General features: G+C 41.5%; 2 protein-coding genes across 7 annotated transcripts in view; one reads left to right on the forward strand and one right to left on the reverse strand.

Annotated features, from left to right (window-relative positions):
* slc25a12 (solute carrier family 25 member 12) overlaps positions 1–16,657 on the forward strand; it is a 137,373-nt gene extending 120,716 nt beyond the window's left edge. For both annotated transcript variants that reach the window (XM_038789420.1, XM_038789421.1), the window contains 4 exons: positions 2,730–2,868; positions 9,758–9,916; positions 10,020–10,110; positions 14,903–16,657. In XM_038789420.1, the coding sequence (XP_038645348.1) occupies positions 2,730–2,868; positions 9,758–9,916; positions 10,020–10,110; positions 14,903–15,107 (594 nt within the window). In that variant the 3' untranslated portion in view covers positions 15,108–16,657. The remainder of the gene's footprint in view (positions 1–2,729; positions 2,869–9,757; positions 9,917–10,019; positions 10,111–14,902) is intronic.
* Positions 16,658–16,858: 201 nt separating this feature from the next.
* The window catches only part of dync1i2b (dynein, cytoplasmic 1, intermediate chain 2b), a 126,161-nt gene continuing 120,935 nt past the window's right edge, over positions 16,859–22,084 (reverse strand). For all 5 annotated transcript variants that reach the window (XR_005459766.1, XM_038789425.1, XM_038789423.1 and 2 more), the window contains 3 exons: positions 21,789–21,929; positions 21,453–21,578; positions 16,859–17,747 (listed from right to left, as the gene is read on the reverse strand). Coding sequence is in view for 4 of the 5 variants with exons in the window: in XM_038789425.1 (XP_038645353.1) it covers positions 17,646–17,747; positions 21,453–21,578; positions 21,789–21,929 (369 nt within the window). In the remaining variant the exon portion in view is untranslated. The remainder of the gene's footprint in view (positions 17,748–21,452; positions 21,579–21,788; positions 21,930–22,084) is intronic.

A 22,084-nucleotide genomic window follows, 5' to 3' on the forward strand; every position in this document is an offset into this window, starting at 1 on the left:
TCAATTCTCTCCTCATACGTCAGTCCTGCCATCATAGGAATCAGTCTGGTAAACCTTCTCTGCGCTCCCTCTAGAACAAGAACACTCTTCCTCAGACAAGAAGACATAAATTGCACGCAATATTCCAGGTGTGGCCTCACCAAGGCCTTGCATAATTGCAACAAGACATTCCTGCCCTTGCTATGCAGGCCAACAAACCATTTGCCATCTTTAACAAAGCCTGCTCAACCTGCATGCTTACCTTCAATGACTGGTGTATGAGGCCACCCAGGTCTCGTTGCACACTACCCTCCTAATTTATGAGGGGATAATAATCTGCTTCCTGTTTTTGCTACTATAGTGGATAACCTCACATTTGTCCAAATTAAACTGCATCTGCCATTCATTTGCCCATTCACTCAACTTGTCCAAGTCACACTGTAGAATACACACCTTCCTCACAGCTCACCCACCCACCCAGCGTTGTGTTATCTGCAAATTTGGAGATATTACATTTTGTTCCCTCATCTAAATCATTAATATATTTTGTGAATAGCTGGGGTCTCAGCATCAATCCCGAACACAGCACCTGCTCCTCCAGGTTGGGAGTTGGGCATGGGGTCAAGACCTCCATCCCGTAAAACAATATGGGACAAATTCCACAACAACATCTAGGGGCCCAATTGTAAACTCCAGCTGACACATGGGCAATATGATAGTTTCAGATGAAAGCACAGCCTAGAAAGTCAGGTGCTCAAAGTATAGTTTTCTGGGGTCAAAACAACTTCTCCAAGGCAGCCTTCAGGACGCACAACAACGCAGAATCGTCGAGCAAAACCTGATAGCCAAGTTCCGCACGCATGAGTATGGCCTGAACATCGATCTTGGATTCATCTCTCACTACATTCATCCCCCACCATCTGGCCTGGGCTTGCAAAATCCTCTCAACTGTCCTGGCTTAAAACAATTCACACCTCTTTAACCTGTGATTATCCCTCTCTCCAGTCGCATCATCAGAACCTGTAAAGACTTAATTACCTGCAAAGACTTGCATTTAAAGTATCATCTTGCATCATTGACTTTGTCTATATATGAGTTTGTGGAACCCACCTCTTCACTCACCTGATGAAGGAGCTGCGCACCTAAAGCTAGTGATTCCAATTCCAGTTGGATTTTAACCTGGTGTTGTAAGACCTCTTACTGTACCCACCCCAGTCCAATGCTGGCATCTCCACATCAAAACAACTTGAGCATAGAAGATCTGCACCATGTATGAATGACAGCACAAATTGCCAGAGAGATGCAGAGGTAACCATAAAAGGGGCAAGCCAAAAGCAACATGGTGACTGAACTGGAAGAAGTGGGGCTTATGTGGGGCAAGTCACAGTACAGGACAGGGCTCGATGGAGGAACATTGTTGAGGTCTTATGTCCCTCTCAGGACAAGGAGGATAACCAACTAATTAACTTCCTACCTCTGGCATCATTCTGGTGAATCTACGTTGTACACGACTCTTCTATTGAGTGCCTTAAGCAATTTTTTATATACATTTATCATTATTTCTTTATTCTTTTACTGTACAATTTATAAAATCTGTATTTCTATTAGACGTTTTAATGAAATGACATGATCTGATTATTATTTGAAGACGTGCATATCTCTGTTTATCTGCATTTTTCAGAGCCTTTCCATTAAGTATATTGTTCCTTGTTTCTTTCCCCCAGAAGTTATTAACCCTCACTTATCCACATTAAGTATTTTATCTTGGGAGCTGTTATTTGAAGTATTTTCCTTTTGGCTTTGGTAGAATATATTTGTTTATTCTGTAGATGCACCTCATTTTAGGAAGGATGTGGAAGCTTTGGAAAAGGTGCAAGGGAGATTTACCAGGATGTTGCCTGGAATGGAGAGTAGGTCTTACGAGGAAAGGTTGAGGGCGCTAGGCCTTTTCTCATTAGAACGGAGAAGGATGAGGGGCGACTTGATAGAGGTTTATAAGATGATGAGGGGAATAGATAGAGTAGACAGTCAGAGACTTTTTCCCCGGGTGGAACAAGCCATTACAAGGGGACATAAATTTAAGGTAAATGGTGGAAGATATAGGGGGGATGTCAGAGGTAGGTTCTTTACCCAGAGAGTAGTGGGGGCATGGAATGCACTGCCTGTGGAAGTAGTTGAGTAGGAAACATTAGGTACCTTCAAGCGGCTATTGGATAGGTACATGGATTATGGTGGGATGATGGGGTGTAGATTAATTTGTTCTTAATCTAGGACAAAAGTTTGGCACAACATCGTAGACTGAAGAGCCTGTTCTGTGCTGTATTTTCTATGTTCTACCCCATTTTATATTTGAAGATGTTCCACTGCTGATCACATGACTGGTTTTCCAACTTTCAGGGCCACTATTTTAGGCCAAATTCTCTCTTATCCAGTGGCTCCGAAAAGTACCTCAAATTTGTTTTGATAATGTAATTTTATCCTGTATTCTGGATATGCAAGATTTAGAATGGAGAAAGTTTGGGAAGATGATAAAACTAATTAGAGAAGTTATTTTTAACTACTGGTTTATAATGTTAATCTTTTTACATTGAATGAAATTTAAGGTTTTCACTTGTTTATTTTGGGTCAGCAACATATCTTTTAAATATGGTTAACTGAATTTACAGGAAGTGTGATGCCTGATAGAACAAACCATTATCTGTAAAATGATGCTGCTTGTCTCTAACATTCTTGTTTTGGTTTTCTTATAGGGTGCAAAAGCTTGTTTTCTCCGTGATATCCCTTTCTCTGCCATTTATTTCCCGGTGTATGCTCATACTAAGCTGGCCTTTACAGATGAACAGGGAAGGTTGGGTGCTTTGCAGCTTCTTGCAGCTGGTGCTATTGCAGGTAGGAATAATAGAAGACTTGAAGTTAGTAATTAACTTTTGTTATTACTGCAGTGATTTAATTTTTTGCATCTAGTAAGTTGCAATGTAGTATTTGGTCGTTTCTGAATGTTAGGTATTTAAATATTGCACTGTATCACTTTAATCTTGATACCGTTAGAACATAACACAGGGGTAGGCCATTTGGCCCTTCGAGCCTGCTCCTCCATTCAGTAAGATTAAAGCTGATTTCCTACCTTAATTTCACCTTCCTGTACGATCATCGTATCCCTCGAGTTCCTTCATATCCAAAAGTCTACTGACCTCTGTCTTGAATAGATTCAGCAGCTGAGCATCCACAATCCTCTCGGGTTGAGAATTTCAAAGATTCACAATCCTTGAGTGAGGAAATTTCTCTTCTCAGTCCTAAATGGCTGGCCCCTTATTCTGACATTGCGATTATTCTGCCCCAGTATCTTGGCTGCCGAGCTGCTGAAGAATTTTTTATGTTTCATTGGGATCACCCCTCATTATTCTTAATGAGGAAATATTGATCTCGTTTACTGTTTTTCTATTAATTCATAGGATGTGGGCATCATCGGCAAAGCAAGTATTTATCCTTCTTGAAAAGGTAATAGAGAGCTGCCTTTTGACATGTGCCTTGGATAGGCTTTGGGCAATCAGGATGCATGTTACTCATTACAGAATGCCCAGCTCCTGCTCTTGTAGCCACAATACTTTTGTGATTGGTCCTTACCGGCCACTTGTCAGCCCAAGCCTGGATACTTCCAGGCCTTGCTGCATGTGGGCACAGAGTACTTTAATATCTGAGGAGTCGCGAATGGTACTGAACATGATGCAATCAACAGAAATCATTCACACTTTTGATCTTATGTTGGAGGAAAGATGACCGATGAAGCAGCTGAAGACAATCAGATCCAGGACACTACCCTGAGGAACCTCTGCAGCGATGTCCTCCAACAATCACAGCCATCTTTCTTTGTACTATGACTCTAGCTATTGGAGAATTTTCGCCCTGATTCCCATTGACTCCGGCTCCTTGATTCTACAGTCAAATGCTTGAGCTTTCCATGGGGTGGTAAATGACCAGATTAGATATGTTCTGCTTTTTGTGGACAATACACACTTGAACAATTTTCCACATTGTCAGGTAATGTTGTTGCTATATTGGAACTGCTTGTGAGGGGCACAACTGATTCTGGAGCACAGGTCTTTATTACTATAGCCGGGATATTGAAACCTTTGCCTTATCCATCACTTTCAGCCAATTCTTAATAATAATAATCTTTATTAGTGTCACAGGTAGGCTGTATCCACGCTGTAATGAGGTTACTGTGAAAATCCCCTATGCTCCACACTACAGCGCCTGTTCGGGTACACAGAGAATTCAGAATTTCCAGTTTGCCTAATGGCATGTCTTTCGGGACTTGTGGGAGGAAACCGGAGCACCCAGAGGAAACCCACGCAGACACGGAGAGAACGTGTAGACTTTGCACAGACAGTGACCCAGCCTGGAATCGAACTCGGGTCCCTGGTGTTGTGAAGCAACATTGCTAACCACTGTGCTGCCGTGCCACCATGGAGTGAATGGATTTGGCTAAACACTGGCACCTGTGATGCTGGGAACCTTGGGAGGAGGCCGGGATGGATGATCTGGTCGAAGGTGTTTGCAATTGCTTCATCTTTCTCTTTTGCTCTGATATGCTGGGCCCTGTTGGCATCCCCGGTTTTATTCTACTGTGACTTTTCAGTTGCAGTTTAATACAACTTAATTGCTTTTTTGGCCATTTCTGTTAAAAGTCAGTCACACTGTCCTGGGTCTGGAGTCACGTATCTTTCCGTGAAGGACATGAGTGAGCATGTGTTCTTCATAAAATCCTAGAATCCCTACAGTGCAGTAGGAGGCCCTTTGGCCCATCGAGTCTGCACCGACCCTCCGAAAGGCCCTACCTAGGCCCACACCCTCCGAAAGGCCCTACCTAGGCCCATGTCCACACCATATCCTCATACCCCACCTAACCTTTTGGACACTAAGGGGCAATTTAGCATGGCCATTCCACCTACCCTGCACATTTTTGGACCATGGGAGCAAACCGGAGCACCCGGAGGAACCACACGCAGAATTGAGGAGAACGTGGAAACTCCACACAGTCACCCAAGGCCGTAATTGAAACTGGGTCCCTGGCGCTGTGAGGCAGCAGTGCTAACCACGGTACCGCCCTTTTTTGTGAACGCTTATTATTCCAGATTTTATTACTTAATTGATGTTAAATTTCCCGCTGTGGTGAAATTTGAATTTGTATATCCAGAGCATTAGTCCTGGTCTCTGGATTGCTAGTGCAGCATCATTACCATTATGCTACCACTCCAGTTTCTCCAAAACAGTTCATTATCATCAGGGTGTATTGTGTATTTCAGATTTAAATGGTGTAAAATTTCTTTAATAACCATTAATAATAATATAACAATGCCAGCTTAACTGTCACAAAAGTGATTTAACTTATCAAAAGCTCAACAGTTGTGTACTTCCTGGCACCTAACGCTTTATGGAATGGCTATACTTACTGAATCATGAAATGATACAGCACAGAAGGAAGCCACTCAACCCATTGTGGTTGTGCCAGATCTTTGCTGGAGATAGCTAATTATTTCCACTCGTAGTTCTTGGTCGTCAATTTCTTTCTCTTCATGCGGTGTTCCTGATACTGACCCATGGGGAACAACCACTATATGCCTTCCTTCAGTCAGAACAATAACTATTCACCACTGCTCTGCTTTCTGTCCATTCATTGTGTATCCGCACTGCTACTGTGCCAATCACATGGGCATTAACTTTGATAACAAATCTATAATGTTGCATGCTGAGTTAGACTAACCGGTTAAAATTACCCCTTTTTTATGAACAGGGATATAATATTTGCAATACTCTTCCCCTGACAATGCTCCCATATCTCAGGAAGATTTGAAGACTGACCAGATCCTCTGCAAATTCCATCCTTGTTTCCAGAAGGATGCAAATAATCAGGACTGGATCACTTTTCCATTTTAGGATGAATGAGAATACGGTGTTAGTTGTTCTCTACATGCTCCATTTACCCCCTTAATGCTCCAGAGATGGATTTAACAGTGCTTCCTCTCTATGGACTGTAAATAGAACAAACAAGAAAAAGGTTTTGTGCACACTTCAGGAATTCTTCCCTTTTTCCTTTTAAACTGTTATAATCTACGTCAATATTGGGATAACTGAATTCCTTCCCCATCTTGTACTGCTCTAAGTTTCTTCCATCTTTCTATAATTGCTGGAAATGTACTTCGTAAACTCCTTTCAACTATTTCCTGGTGTACGGTGTTCACCCATCTGAATAATAGCTCCTCTGTTCCTTAATTCTAACTAAATAAATTGTCTTTGACTCCTCAGCAACATTATCCCTTTTTTGAGCTATAACACTGAATCATTCTGCTTTCCTATCACCGAGGCTGCCTATTTTAGCTTGTAACATCACCCAACTCTGCCTCAGTTCATTTCATGCCAAAACCATCATCCATGTCTTTTGTTCCAGTGAGTACCAGGCTGGCCTCCTACATTCTATCCTATGTAAACTTGAGGTTATCCAAAACTCTGCTGTCTGTGTTTTTACTTGCACCAGGTCCTGTTTCTCCCATCACCCCTGTGTTGGCTATTAGTAAAGCAACACCTTAACTCTAAAATTCTCATTCTTGTTTTCAAATCCCTCCATGGCCTCGCCCCACACTATCATTGTAATCTCCTTGGGTCCCACAACCCTCAGATATTTACACTCATCTAATTCTAGTCTCCTGACTATCGCCAATTTTAATTGCGCTGTAATTGGTGGTCCTGTCTTCAGCTGCCAGGACCCTAAGATCCAGAATTCTGTCACTTAACCTTTCCACCCTCTTTACCTCTTGTTCTCATTAAAATCTAATGCTTTGACCAAGCTTTTAGTCATCTGCATAATATTTCCATATGCTGCCTGGTATCAGATTTTACTTTACAATGCTTTTGTGAAGCACTTCAGGCATTGTTATGTTAAAGATGTTGTATAAATTAAAGTTCTAGTTGTTTATTTGATCAATGCTGCTATCTCCTCTTTGCTCCACCTTCATTCTCCCCCCCCCCCCCCCCCCCCCCCTTACCTTTTTCTTTACTTCTGGTTCTCCCCTTCTTTGAGCCAGGTCTCCCTTATTGCCATTATATCATAGTCCCATGTGTCATCTTCTGCCTACATAGTCCCATGTGTCAATTTCTGCCTAAAGCTCACCAGCTTTATCGGCATTTACGCACATGCACATTAAGTTAATCTTATACTGCCAGCATTTTCTCACTACAGTTCTGGAACAATCCACTTTTTAATATATGCAATATATGCACTGAAAGCTTAAAAAATTACCTGCTTTGGGTGTAGACTTGGCATGGTTGCCTTGGCAGGACAAGATAACCAACTCCAAGGTCCTGAACATATACTCACTGCTAAGCCAATGACACCGGCTTTGGTTCGGTCACATTCATCAGACTCACACTCAAGAAGCTTGACGCCATCCAGCACTTTCAGCGACTGATGCACGAGGACACTAAAGTCTCGCTGAGCATCCACCTCTCTCAATTTACACCCATTCAAACAATAATCTGCCTCCCTATTTTTGCTACCGAAGCGGGTAACCTAACATTTATCCACATTATATGGCATCTGCCATGCATGTGCCCACTCACTCAGCCTGTCCAAATCCTGCTGAAGCATTTCTGCATCCTCTTCACAACTCACCCTCCTACCTAACTTTGTATCATCTGCAAATTTGGAGATAATATATTTAATTCCCTCATCCAAATATATAATAACAGTTGGGGTCCTAGCACAGATCCCTGTGGTACCCCACTAGTCACTGCCTGCCAATCAGAAAAAGACCCACTCATTCCACCTTTTTGTTTCCTGTCTGCTAACTAGCTTTTTATCCATCTCGAGACACTACCCATAATCCCATGTGCTTTAACTTTACATGGTAATCTGCTCTGTGAGACCTTATCGAAAGCCTTCTGAAAGTCTAAATAAACCACATGCACTGGTTCTCCGTGGTCAAGTCTACTCGTTACATCTTCAAAGAATTCTAGTTCATTTGTCAAGCATGATTTTCCTTTCGTAAATCCATGCTGACTTTGATTACACCACTGCTTTCCAAATGCTGTACTATAAAATCCTTGATAATGGACTCCAGCAACTTCCCTACTCACGATATTAGACTCCGTTTTTTCTCCACCTCAACTTTTGAATAGCGGCGTTATATTAGCTACCCTCCAATCTGTAGGAACCATTCCAGAGTCCAAAGAATTTTAGAAAATGACTACCAATGGATCTACTATTTTTAGGGCCACTTCCTTAGCTACTCTGGGATGCAGATTAACAGACCCTGGAGATTTATCTGCCTTTAATCACATTAATTTCTCCAAAAGCATTTCTATACTAATACTAATTTCATTCAGCTCCTCACTAAAACTTGTGCTTCTCAGAACTTCCGGTACATTTGATGGATTCTGGTTTGTTCTGGTATAATACTTGGCACCAGTGCTGTATCAGAGTGCAATATGGTAGAATATCAGTGTGATCGAGAATAGATTTTCCTTCTGTGTTTAAACATTAGCTAATCTTTTTATTAAGCCACTTAACTTTGGAGGCATTCTTAACATTATGCTTTCCTACATTAAAAAATCATGCATGTCCTGAGATCTTTACTTTTTTGTCCCCATATTGAAACTTATTGGCTTATTTGCCTGGTATTTTCTTTTGACTACTTTTCTGTATGCTGTGGATTTGTCCTTGAAAATGTCATCGGAATTACAGACTGTTAGATAGCTGTGCGATTGAAAATGTGTCCATCTTGACCCAGTCATAGGTCTTGCCTCTGAGTTAGAAGATTTCTGTTTAAATCCCATTCAATACTGAGGGAATGCTGCATTTTTCTGATGTATTATCTGCCCTCTGAATGGTGATGTTCGATCTTTTACATCCACCTAAAAGAAGCCCTCCCAGTGGCTTGGCCGGCATTTTCTCTTCGCTAGCATATTAAAACGGGTTGACTGGCCATTTATCCTGTGGCACTTTGCTGTGTCCAAATCTATTGTCACACACCTGGAAATGCAACAGCATCTAAAGTTCATTTATTTGCTCTTTGGCTTGAAAGATATTGTATAAATGCAAGCACTTTCTCTGGTAATTTTTTTAGTAATGGGAAAAGGCCAGCTGAATAGGCCTGTCGCTCTTCATGGACCAATCAACCACCTCCGCAAATGAATTCAATGCCTTTTCTCACTTTATCCAATTGTCTTGAAAAAACAGCAGTATAAAACATAGAACACTACAGCGCAGTACGGGCCCTTCGGCCCTCGATTTCCATAGATTGAGAAATAGGACAAATTAAACCCGAATTTCAGTAGCATTCTCTCCCAGTTGCGTGTCTTAACCTCCTTGTGGTTTATGGAGTAGAAGTGAATGAGAAAATGTCATTGAAGATGCCACGGTAGCATGGTGGTTAGCATCAATGCTTCACAGCTCCAGGGTCCCAGGTTCGATTCCCGGCTGGGTCACTGTCTGTATGGAGTCTGCACGTCCTCCCTGTGTGTGCGTGGGTTTCTTCCGGGTGCTCCGGTTTCCTCCCACAGTCCAAAGATGTGCGGGTTAGGTGGATTGGCCATGCTAAATTGCCCGTAGTGTAAGGTTAATGGGGGGATTGTTGGGTTACGGGTATGTGGGTTTAAGTAGGGTGATCATTGCTCGGCACAACATCGAGGGCCGAAGGGCCTGTTCTGTGCTGTACTGTTCTATGTTCTATGTTCTAAGACTTATTTTGAATAATCATGAAAAATTCAATGTTTTTTTCAGGTGTTCCTGCTGCTTCCTTGGTAACTCCTGCAGATGTCATCAAAACAAGACTTCAAGTAGCAGCCCGGGCTGATCAGACTACTTATAGTGGTGTCATTGACTGTTTTAGGAAGATCTTAAGAGAGGAAGGCCCTAGAGCTTTATGGAAGGGAGCAGGAGGTATGGAGATTCGGGCGCAATAATTGATTTAGTTGAATAGCAAAGGATAATCAATACCGAAAAAAACAGCTATCCTGAAGAAATTTGTTCTATTTTCCCACAGCTCGAGTTTGTCGGTCCTCTCCTCAGTTTGGTGTAACTCTTGTGAGTTACGAACTTTTGCAAAGATGGCTCAATGTTGACTTTGGGGGAATGTAAGTACACTTTTTAAACCTGTTCACAAATTCTTTCTTGCTTATTGTCCAATCTGTCTGAACAAAATTTATTTTCAATGCAACCTAGGCAGCCAATAATGTTGATACATTTTCCTTGCTATTTACCGATAGATGGAATGAGTAATAGCAAATGACCGAATGTGTGGGGAGTTAAGATTATGGTCATTCAGTCCTGTGTTTCAGTATAGTATTGCCAAAGTTCATTACTGCAGTTTGAACAAGTTGATGCAAACGTGGAAAAAAGGAGCAGAAAAGATGAGTTTCACCAAGTCAGTCATGTCCCAGTCTAACCTGGCAAAGCCTACAACACTGCATTAGGGGGGGGGCTAGGAGCGGCATTGCGAGAAACTCAGCCGCCAGGCCTTGACGCTTGTGTCAAAGCGGCGCGCCAAGAATGACGCAGCTGGCGGCGCCTAAGTGACGTCAGCCGCGCATGCGCAGGTTGGCCGGCTCCAACCCGCGCTTGCGCGGTTGCCGTCTTCCCCTCCGCTGCCCCGCAAGGCGTGGCGGCTTGATCTTGCGGGGCGGCGGAGGGGAAAGAGTGTGTCTTTTAGAGACGCCAGCCCGACGATCGGTGGGCATCGATCGCGGGCCAGTCACCTAACGAGCACGCCCGTGGTGCTCGATCCCCTCTCCGCCCCCCCCACCTGTCGCGCGATGTTCACGCCGGCAGCGACCAGGTGTGGTTGCCGCCGGTGTGAACCTGTCGGGGTCGTCAGGCCGCTCGGCCCATCTGGGCCGGAGAATCGCCGGTCGCCGGGAAAAACGGCGAGCGCCGATTCACCGAGCGGCGTGTCGCAAAACGCGACACGCATTTGGGGGGGGGGGGGGGGGAGAATCGCGGGGGGTGCCAGATCGGCCCTCCCGCGATTCGCGCCCCTTGTTTTCAATACAACATTTAGAAAGTTCATTCTAGCCCTGCAGCAAGCTAGTCAAATTGGGAGCACAGTAGCATTGTGGATAGCACAATTGCTTCACAGCTCCAGGGTTCGATTCCGGCTTGGGTCACTGTCTGTGCGGAGTCTGCACATCCTCCCCATGTGTGCGTGGGTTTCCTCAGGGTGCTCCGGTTTCCTCCCACAGTCCAAAGATGTGCAGGTTAGGTGGATTGGCCATGATAAATTGCCCTTAGTGTCCAAAATTGCAGTTAGTGTTGGGTGGGGTTATGGGGATAGGGTGGAGGTGTTGACCTTGTGTAGGGTGCTCTTTCCGAGAGCCAGTGCAGACGCTATGGGCCGAATGGCCTCCTCCTGCACTGTGAAATTCTATGAAAAATTGATTGCCTTTAGCAAATACAGTAGTTGAGTTTTCATTCAATTATAGATCATGGTAATTCTTCAAATCATAATACATAGGATAACATAACTAAGTGATTTAAACAAAAGAAAGATGGTGATTAGCAAAAACAAGCAGCAAAGAAATAAGTTTCAGAAATATAGATATGGTGATTCCGGAATGAGTTTTTCCAACCCAGTAAGTGATTCTTGAGATTATTATTATTTTAAGGTCTGGCCTTTTTACTTCTGATTGGCTTTAACTAAGTTATAATTCACTCAATTCGGCCAAACTGTCTGTCCATCAATTTGAGATGTATGTATTTAAATATATTGGTGCCAATTTCCCATTCCATCGCTTGCCAATTTAATTAGAAAAACACAGTTTTTGTTAAGAAATTATCAGCCTGTGTGTTACTATAGAAACAGGACTACTCGTACTGGACAGCCGCCCAGTTTTTAACCATACAATGGGGCCTTTTAGCTAGTTGACGTCACTAACCTTGTAGTCTTAAGCAACTTGCTAATGTGAAACCTAAGAAATTACAGAATAATATCTGGATTAACCCTTAGTGGATTCCCAGCTATTGTTGCACTGAAGTAATGCTCAATGTGAATATAGTTAATTATTCTTAAGAATTCTGAATTCAACCTCTATCATCTTCCCTTACTCTCATGGTTATACTTGACTAGAAAAGTCAATTTCAATCAGTCCCCCCTTTTGATTCTTCTAAAGATTAATATGATGAATCAAAATAACGAAAATACACAGGATTAAGCAGTAAAGAAGAAACGTGACAGGATAGAAGTAAACGCGGAAGCATTCTGGGAATATTTTATTCAAAAAAGTTATTATATAGTACAATAACAATTCAGTAATAATGGAAGTTGATTATATGATTCAGTAGTAATTGGGTAATAATGCAGTAATAACAGTTCAAAAGTATGAGCAGTTGAACCACTATGAACCACTTTGATTGGTGGGGTATTATGGGTAGCCACACATTGGCCAATGCATCTGATCAAGACCACAACGTAAAAGACAAGCCCAAATATGACAAATAAGAGAAGTCCCTGAATGATGGAAATTCCCGTGCCACCCACCCATTAAGAGAGCCATCCCCAAAGAGTTGTCAGAGGGTTGGAAAAGTTTCCTAACTTCTTCTTGAATATGTGCTGACAAGCTTTTGATTTCTTCTGAATTATCTGGGATGTAAGTGCAACACAGCACCAATCAGGGCACAGGTGCCACCTATTTCGGCTAGCAAATAGTCAAGTGCCATCCGATTCTGTAAAGCCACAGTTCGAATGGCTAGCATCTCGGTTGAAATGCTACTTAGGGCTCAGGCAGTGTCATTGGCTATTTTCTGAGGCTGCAGCCAATTTGATGTATTCTGGTCAATATGGTGATGCCATAGGCAGGGATGATAACAGAAAAGAATTTCTCAGCCCCTGTGGTCTCACGTTTAGACCTTTTAATGATCGTGGGAGGTTGCTATTTCTCAAACTGTGGGGTGAGATGTCCATATTTTGAGTCTGTGTTTATAGCATCGGTTAGGGAAAGGGAATGGCACATGAAGGGGTCAATGAATCCTAAATAGCACGCTCCTCTCCAGCTCCTTGGGAACCAAAGTTATGCAGTATTACCGCTGATGTAATAGGTGCCATTATAGGTAGAATATTGGGCAATCACTTGTGGGTACCAACGTTCTGTAAAAGTTATCCCATCGGTGTGATTAGGTAGCCCTTTAAAGTCGATGGGCTCCCTTCATGTCCATAGACCACTGCCTTTCTTGTGTCATGAATGCACATTTTACTGTTACTCACATCCACATAATATTTACATTTACTGTATCCTGCATTCCATGCCCTATGACTATAGTTGATTAAACATATGATCCTAGTATGATTATGATCAGTTGGGAGGGTTACTTGGGGTGGTTCCTGTCTCCGATCAGAGATATGTTGGTACCATCCCTTGAAAGTGTTTAATGGGTGGCCTGCAGATCGCCATCTCTTCACCTCATCGTTTATTTCTTTTTGGTTCTGGTGTCTCCACATTGGGGAACGGTATAATCGTGATTTTGGAAAATGTACCATTCTGCCATTTGGGATAAAGTAAAAGGAACAGGCTGTAGTGGGATACCTACTTGGGAATTGGTAGGGACAGAAGAACATACCTAGCACTTGGAGATGTTAAGGTCTCTGGCATAGGACATGTGAAGGAAAGTGTTAACATTGAAGTCTTGGGTAAGGCCTGCTAGGCCAAACATGTAACTGAAAATCAATATTATGGCAAACATTTTTAAGAGTCTGATTTTGGTACGTGAGCTTCACATGTGACGTGTGAATCTAGGATTTCTTTCCTTGGAGTTTCACGGCTGACTGGGTTGTGAGTAACACTTGATAGGGGTTCGTAACACTTGGCCCCTAACGGTTCGTGCAGATTTTCTTAATGTAGACCGATTTGTCACCGGCTCAACTCCTGATGAATAGGGACCTGCAGACGACTCTTCCAGCCATACACTTGCCTGATCGGGATCACCGCCCGGTGCTGCAGAAGGTGCAGAAACTCTGGGACTGGCAAAAGCAGAGCTATGATGCTCATGCCACCGATTTGCCTGTGCTATCCCCGGCGGATGCTGTTCGGATCAAGCTACCTGATGGAGGCTGGTCAACTCCAGCTGTTGGTATTCGACAGGCTGCTCCTCGATCATATGTTGTGCGTATGGCTGATGGCTCTGTTGTGTGGCAAAACAGACAGGCACGGCACACAGTTGCCCGCCCACAACCACATTCTTCGTTGTTTCCATCTGTTATTGTGCCACCTCCTGATACCTCGAACCACGAGGCCACCAGTCCGGCTTCAGTCCCGCCTATCAAGGTGCCGTCGTCCCCACCACCACCCTCTCCGGCGGTCGACCAGGATCAGACGCAAGCCACAGACTGGACTTACGAACATTTGTTTTATAGAACTGTACAGAACAGGCCCTTCGGCCCTCGATGTTGTGCCGAGCAATGATCACCCTACTCAAACCCACGTGTCCACCCTATACCCGTAACCCAACAACCCCCACCCCCCCCCAACCTTACTTTTTAGGACACTACGGGCAATTTAGCATGGCCAATCCACCTAACCTCCGTTCTGTTTTCACACCTTAAACACCTCTTTTTACATGTATATATGTTCCCATCTGCCATTGTATGTAAATAAGTTAGTTTTTCGGCCTACACATGTAAATACTTTCACATATGCTACAGAAAAACATTTCAAAAGGGGAGATATCATGATATGCAGACATGCACATAACCAATCAACAGGCAGAACACTTGGGGGTGGTTTCCCTCTTTTTATTCGTTCACAGGATGTGGGTGGTCACTGACTAGGACATTTTTTTTTGTTGCCAATCTCTAATTGCCTTTAAATCTTTATTGCAGTTATGTCAGTAAGTCTTCACCAAAGCTTCTTGCTAAAATCTATTCTGTTTATTCAACAGCAAACCTGTTGGTTCTGAACCCACACCAAAATCTAGGATCTCAGACCTTCCTCCAGTCTCTCCACATCATATTGGAGGATACAAACTAGCTGCTGCTACTTTTGCTGGTGTTGAAAACAAGTTTGGCCTCTATCTGCCTAAATTTAGATCTTCAGGTGTGGCTGTAGTCCATCCACAAGTATCAGCTGGTTCTCCAGAGTCTTAAGAGATCACAAAGGTCCATTGAGGTGCAATCTCAAATAACATAAAGCAATGTTTAAAGTAATAGCTGCATGTAGGTGGAGGTCAGTTGAAATTTGATTGAAATAATGTGTTTCTTAATTAAATTTTTGTAACTATTAAATGTCGGAATTATTTGCATTGCAGAAAATTGTTGCCACAGATTTTATTTGTATTATTTTAGAGATCATGTGTAAAAGATTAAACAAAACTCTACCTACAGTTAGAATTAAATACTTAAAACCACTTAAATTACAAATTACATGATTGTTTCAAAAAGCAATGTATTCAATCACTGATTTCTGACTTGAATACTGTTGTATAACTGCTATGGACACTTTAAAAAGTTGTTTTACGCTGTGCTTTTTCTTGATCTTTTCTCCTCTGTTGCTTTGAAGCACCAGAAGTACAAAATAATGTTTAGCACAGTGCTGCATTTAACAGTTTATTATTCATGAGAAAGTATCGAATGTTAAAAGCTTAACGCACATTTTATTTTGTTCATTCATTAAAGTCCAGAAAAGTCATTTTAACTTGTAGTACTTTGGGTTTGAAAAATAGTTCCATAATTCAATTATTTAGAGATAAGGGCAGGTTGGTTTGCATTCTAAAGATTCAAGCTCAGTTGTGGAAGAGCTAGTGGACACCCTGCATTGAATGTCAGTTAGTTACTGCAATGAAAACACTGCTGTAGCCAGAAAATGTTAGTGAAATATACTCCCCAGTTTTCTTTAGTTATGTTATTGAAGAATTCTTAATTCAAAGGTTCTCCTGAAAGCATGCATCCTGTACTTATTATTTTTATAAACCAGACAGTAGTTATATTATTAAAGTAATCAGCTTCATTGGCTGAAATGTGCCCTCAGCATTGCAGAACAAAAGCCTTTCAACTGTTTAAAAAGCCTATTGCAAGACACAAATTGAGTCAGATCAGTATCTATGTATGATCCTTAATTTTTTAAAAACTTGCATTATTTGCTTTCCACAATTTGCACTTGATATACCTGTACATAGTGTACATCTGTACAGAGACATAGGGGACAGAGTAAATCACATGATGCTGTGGTGTAATATGCTTGAGTTACAGGTCAGTAAAGACATTGTACAGATTGTTAAAGTTTTGTTAAACCATGTCATTTAAAATGAAATTTTAGGATAATACTGTAAGAATTATATCACTGTATTGATTTCTTTAATGAAAATAAGTCTGTTAAATTTGGTGTCTGAAATTGCTAGGAAAACTGGATCTGACTAAAAAGGCTAATTTTAGGCCATCAGTGAATCAACCTTAGCCCAAAATATGCTTTCTATGATGTATATTTCAGCATATTTGCTGAAAGTGTTCTTTTGATTTTGTAACTGGGTGTCCTGGTGTTTCTCCGTGAAATGAAGCTACATTTGAATTGTGTACAGACTGAGTTTCCTTATGCACTATTCAGATGTGCACATTAAGCTACCACCAGCAGTTTATCTGTGAGACAAGGAATACCATAATGTGACATTTCTACAATTAAAATGTATATATGGCAGATAAAACCTGTTGCATTTTAGTATGTTTGTCTACAATGAGCCCAAAATAAGTTCTGATCTTGAGAAAGAGTGAAGAAGAACTCAAATCTTACATTTATAAAGGACTACAATCAAATGGCCTGGTTTGCAAAGTCACCACGGATAGATCTTTTCAATGCCACAAAAGATCTTCAATGTAAAACACAACACATCCAACAGACACTTTTATTTTCCTGTATATTTTATTATTTATGTAAAACTGGCATTAAAGTTGTTACATAACTTTGTAAAGACTAATCCATTTAGCTAGTTAATAAGCACAATGTTGTTTTCCTCTTCATTTCATAATGATGTCAGGCATAGTCACGACCAGTGAAATTCAACACAGTAGTTGATTTCTGGATATGGTTCTCAACTATATAGTGCATATGTCAAATTTACCTGATAGGGGCAGAGATGGCTTATAATAAATTATTAAGCCGGTATAACAATAATTTGGCCAAATAAATACTAAACCATGAAATCATCAACCTTGGGAGGTCACTTCTAAAGGGGCAAATGACAAGGCAAATTGTCATTTGTTTTTGGTGCTCTTGACAAGGGGCACCTTTGTATACAAAAGCAAGAAGGCATAAACACTGACTATTCTGCACCTTCCCTGATGTAGAATTACAAATTGTCCAAACAATAATATATAGTGCTTTTGGGAACACTCCTGTTTTAAAATGTAGTTAAAATCATCACCATTATTAGGATGTAGTAAAAACTAAATAGAGATTGCAGTTCCAGCAAAAAGTGCAAGTTTAATTCCCTGCAGAGTGTTTGGGGTGGGTGTGGATGTGAAAATAACTACAGTTGAGTCTTCTGTTGCAGAACTTTGGGAGTTGGTTCATTAAAACCCACAGGGAAGTTATATTTTGAAAAAACATACAAAAATTACAAACCTGATTTTGGAAAACATACAAAGTTAATTAATAAGCTACTCTATAGACAGACCATGCCTTCAACTCATCTATTATGCTGCAATTTCCTCTTCTGCATCAGCTCTGTTTGCATTTATTTCTGCCAGTGTATGAGCGAATCGTGTCCATTCATCATTTCGAGGAACTGCTATTTGCTGTTAAAAGAAATTAGAATTTAAAAAATATTTTTACATTAAATGTAAAGAATTATGCCAAATGGAACCTGTGAAGGCATTTTGGCAAAATTACCAAATAAATACCAATGACAGTGATGATACCACAATTGACAGGAACAGGACTTAGACTAACATCGAATGTAATAGAGAAGTGTGCAGTGCTGAAACCATTCATGCCTTTATCTCTAGGCTAACTATTCTAATACACCCTTTGCTGGTCTCACACATTCTACTCTGAACTCGAAGCCATCTAAAATTCCTGCCTTGTCTTAACTCAGAAAAAAATCCCATTCTCTCATCATCCCTGTGTTCACATTGGCTCCCTGTCAAGCAACAAAAAAATCTTCATTTTAAAATTCTAATCCTCGTTTTCAAATTCCTTCACCGCCTCCGTATCCCTGCCATCTGCTCCAGCACAACCCTCATATTTGCATTTTCATAGTTCCAACTTCCTGAACATCCCCTATTCCTCCACATTGGGTGCCAAGTCTAGGCCCTAAACTCTTAAATATCCTCCTTTAAAACATTCCTCAAACCTACTTCTTTGACATTTTTATGTGACTCGTCATATTTTGTTTTATAATGCCCCTGTGAAGCATGTTGGGACATTTCATTACATTATAGATGCTATATAAAGATAGGGAGGGAATATTAACTCAATGGCAGTGTTCTGAAAAGATTGCATGAACAGATCCCTGAAGGCAGAATAGAGGACCTAGCCGAGCACGTAGCATAGAGGTTAGCACTATGGTTTCACAGTGCCAGGGTCCCAGGATTGATTCCCGGCTTGGGTCACTGTCCGTGCGGAGTCTGTGGGTTTCCTCCGGGTACTCCAGTTTCCTCCCACAAGTCCCGAAAGACGTGCTATTCAGTAATTTGGACATTCTGAATTCTCCCGCTGTGTAGCTGACCAGGCGCCGGAATGTGGCAACTAGGGGCTTTTCACAGTAACTTCATTGCAAGTAAGCCTACTTGTGACAATAAAGATTATTTAAAAAAATTAACTTGGGTTTTATAAATAGAGGCAGAGGACAAAAGCAGGGAAATAATACTGAACATTCATAAAGCTCTGGTTAGAGTAGTGTCCAGGAAGTGAGGTTTCAAAGGGTACTTTACCAGAATATCTCCAGGGACGAGAATTTTAGCTACCAGCTTAGGTTGGAAAAGATGAGGTTCTCCTCGTAGCAAAGGTGGTAGAGGGGAGATTTGATAAGAGGTGGAGCAAGATAAGGTAGGCAAAGAAAAACTGTTCCCGTTAACAATGATTTTAAAAGGAAGTTGGATGGGCACTGCAGGGAAACAAGCTTGCAGGGCTGTGGAGATTGGCCAGGGGAATGGGATTGACTGGATTTAGTCACAGTGGCCGCCGACACGAGCTGAATGGTAGCCTCCTGTGCCATAATGACTGACTGACTGTTTCACTAATGAAAGGAAAAAGAGAGTCATGAAAAAGAGCTGCAATAAGAATGGGATATTAAACATCTTCACAAATACATGATTCTCCACAGAGGCACACGGACTGTTTTATGTCCATAATCAAGCCCATTCATTTGGTCATTTATACTCCTTCACCACCACCTATTCTCCCTTGAAAATCAACCCCAGTCCCATCACTTTGCAATTTATTTCCCAACACACCAAATTAACTTCCTCCATGAAACCTACATTCTCAACCACTTTCTGATTCCTCAACTTCCCCTCTTGCTTCCTGCCCAACATTATTGACCGTCCCTTTGGTACTATTCCTTCTCCTTTTGAAACCTTTTTCATGACTATACAAAAAGCATTATTGGTCAATGTCTGATCCACTTTCTCACCAAGGCGATCAAAAGCATCCTCATGACCAACTTTAATCGCTATCTGATTCAACAACTTGTATTTATGAAGCACCTTAATGCAAACTGTTCCCAGAATGAATTCCAGAGGAAAGTGACACAGACTTTTTTGGGAAAACTTGGTCAAAAAGAATGTATTGAGAAGGATATTTAAAGCTAGCATGAAGGAAAGTAGAAAAATGGAGGCAAGTCCAAAGGAGACAGCTGAAAGTTCACAATGAAAATGGAGTGGAGGGATGAGGATGCAATGGGGACATAATGCTGTAAAAGGTTGCAGAGTAGAGTGGCCATAAAATAATTGGTAGGTAAAGATTTTAAATTTGATGTGTTAAGGAAGGGAGATCAGCAAGAATAAAAATCATGGGCAAGTGGGATTTAGCATAGGATAAGATATAGACGGTGGCGTTTTGAATCATTTGCAATTTATGGAAGGTAGAGGTATACAAGAAGAACACTGAAAAAGCTAAATTATTGATAAAGGGGGAAGCAGCAGTGGGACAATATAGTGGAGGTTGTCTATTTAGAAGTACAAGAGGAACATAATGCAGATGCTGGCAGTTTGAAATAAAAACGGAGGGGGGAGGATTTTCCAGCCGCTCTCGTGAATGGGATCTTCCTGTGCTGCCGACAGAATCCCCACCGTGGGTGTCCTGGCGGTGAGAAGTGGGTTCAATTGGAACTCCCATTGACAGCAGCATGACCAGAAGACCCCACCAACAGCGGGCCACCACCCTCCACTGAGAAACATCCCTCAGGCGGGGAGGGGGGTGGGAAATCTCCACCCAGGAAGTGCTGGCAATGGCAGCATTTGTACAGCGAGACACAGTTAACTTTTCATGTTGGTGACCCTTAGAATAAACAACTTTGGGAGTGGATAAGATACGGGTTTGAAACTCACCGTTGGATTGAGCAGAAAACCAAGTTTGTGAGCACTCTGGTTTAATCTCAGCAAGCACGCAGAACTGTTGGTGGGAGCCAAAACAATATTCTACTGTCGGAAATTATGATTTATTTGCAATTTCAGATAGACAGTGAGAAGATCATAGAGGAAAAGGGAGATGCTGAGCCAAGCACAGATAATCATGTCTACAGAATATCATGAAGGAGAAAACCAAATAATCTTCTAAAATAATTTTTACTATTAGCACAAGTAGACTTACATTAACATTGCAATGAAGTTACTGTGAAAATTCCCTAGTCGCCACACTCCGGCGCCAGTTCGGGTACACTGGGAGAATTCAGAATGTTCAATTCACCGAACAAGCATGTCTTTCGAGACTTGTGGGAAGAAACCGGAGCACTCGAAGGAAACACACGGGGAGAATGTGCAGACTCCGCACAGATAATGACCCAAGCCGGGAATCGAACCTGGGACCCTGATGCTGTGAAGCAACAGTGCTAACCACTGTGCTACCGTTCAGATCTTGCAGGAATCTTGAAGTCTTCATTTTGAACCTGGATAAAAAGCTATTGCTGGAAATGTGCCTTGACAAAGAATCATCCAGACTCAAAACATTAGCTACCTTTACTGGACAGATTGTCCAGTATTTTCTGTTTTTGTTGCTGGAAATGTGTTGGACTAGTTCAGAATGAAAGGAAAATCCAATTGAAATTGATCACAAAGACGAGGCAGTGAAGAAAAATGGCATTGAACGCTTGAGAAGTCAAAGTACCAGTTACCGTGGATATTGTTAGTGGCGTTGACATGGGGATCTTGTTGTGCTGGGAAGGGCAGAGCCTCATATCTGCAGTGCTAGAAAAGTTGTGTAGTTTTATCCTTTGTGCCAATATCCAATCTATTCTATGTTGCTGTCCTACATGTACAAAGGAACAGAATGAATGAACTCACCTCTCCTACATCATAAATCAATATCTGCCCTTCTGAGTCACCTACAGCTATTTCTCTTCCAGTTTGAGCCCATTTCACACGGTTCAGTGCAGGATTACTGTCAACAGTAATGCTTGCAGTCGGCACCTAAATAAGGAATTTAGAAAAACAAGTTTAAAATATTAGTCAAGTGTTTTGGAAATTTCACAAGCAAGTTACATTGAAAAATAACTTTTATTTCAGAGTACTCATTTTCTCTGAAGTTTGCAATACCGGGACTACTTTTATATTACTGTCCTAACAACAGTACTTCTGTCACATACTACTCAGTACTAACTTCCATCTAATTCTGCTTACTTCTGTATCATTGTTGAGATTCCACAAATCAAGTCTTCCCATTCCATCAACACAAGCAAATAGGGCAGGATGGGTCGGAGACCACATGACATCATAAACATAATCGGAATTATCTTCAAAGGAGTACAGTGGCTTGTTATTCTGAAATAGAATAATAATTATATAACTTAAGGATTGCTTATTTTATATAAAACAGACCCATGAATCAAATTATATCCAATCCATGGTTTTGTCATACACAGGATCATGTTAGCATTTATTGCCAGATGACAAATATTGGCAGTCTGTTTTACACA

This window comes from Scyliorhinus canicula, chromosome 2 (assembly GCF_902713615.1).
Source record: "Scyliorhinus canicula chromosome 2, sScyCan1.1, whole genome shotgun sequence".
NCBI classification, from domain to species: Eukaryota; Metazoa; Chordata; class Chondrichthyes; order Carcharhiniformes; family Scyliorhinidae; genus Scyliorhinus; species Scyliorhinus canicula.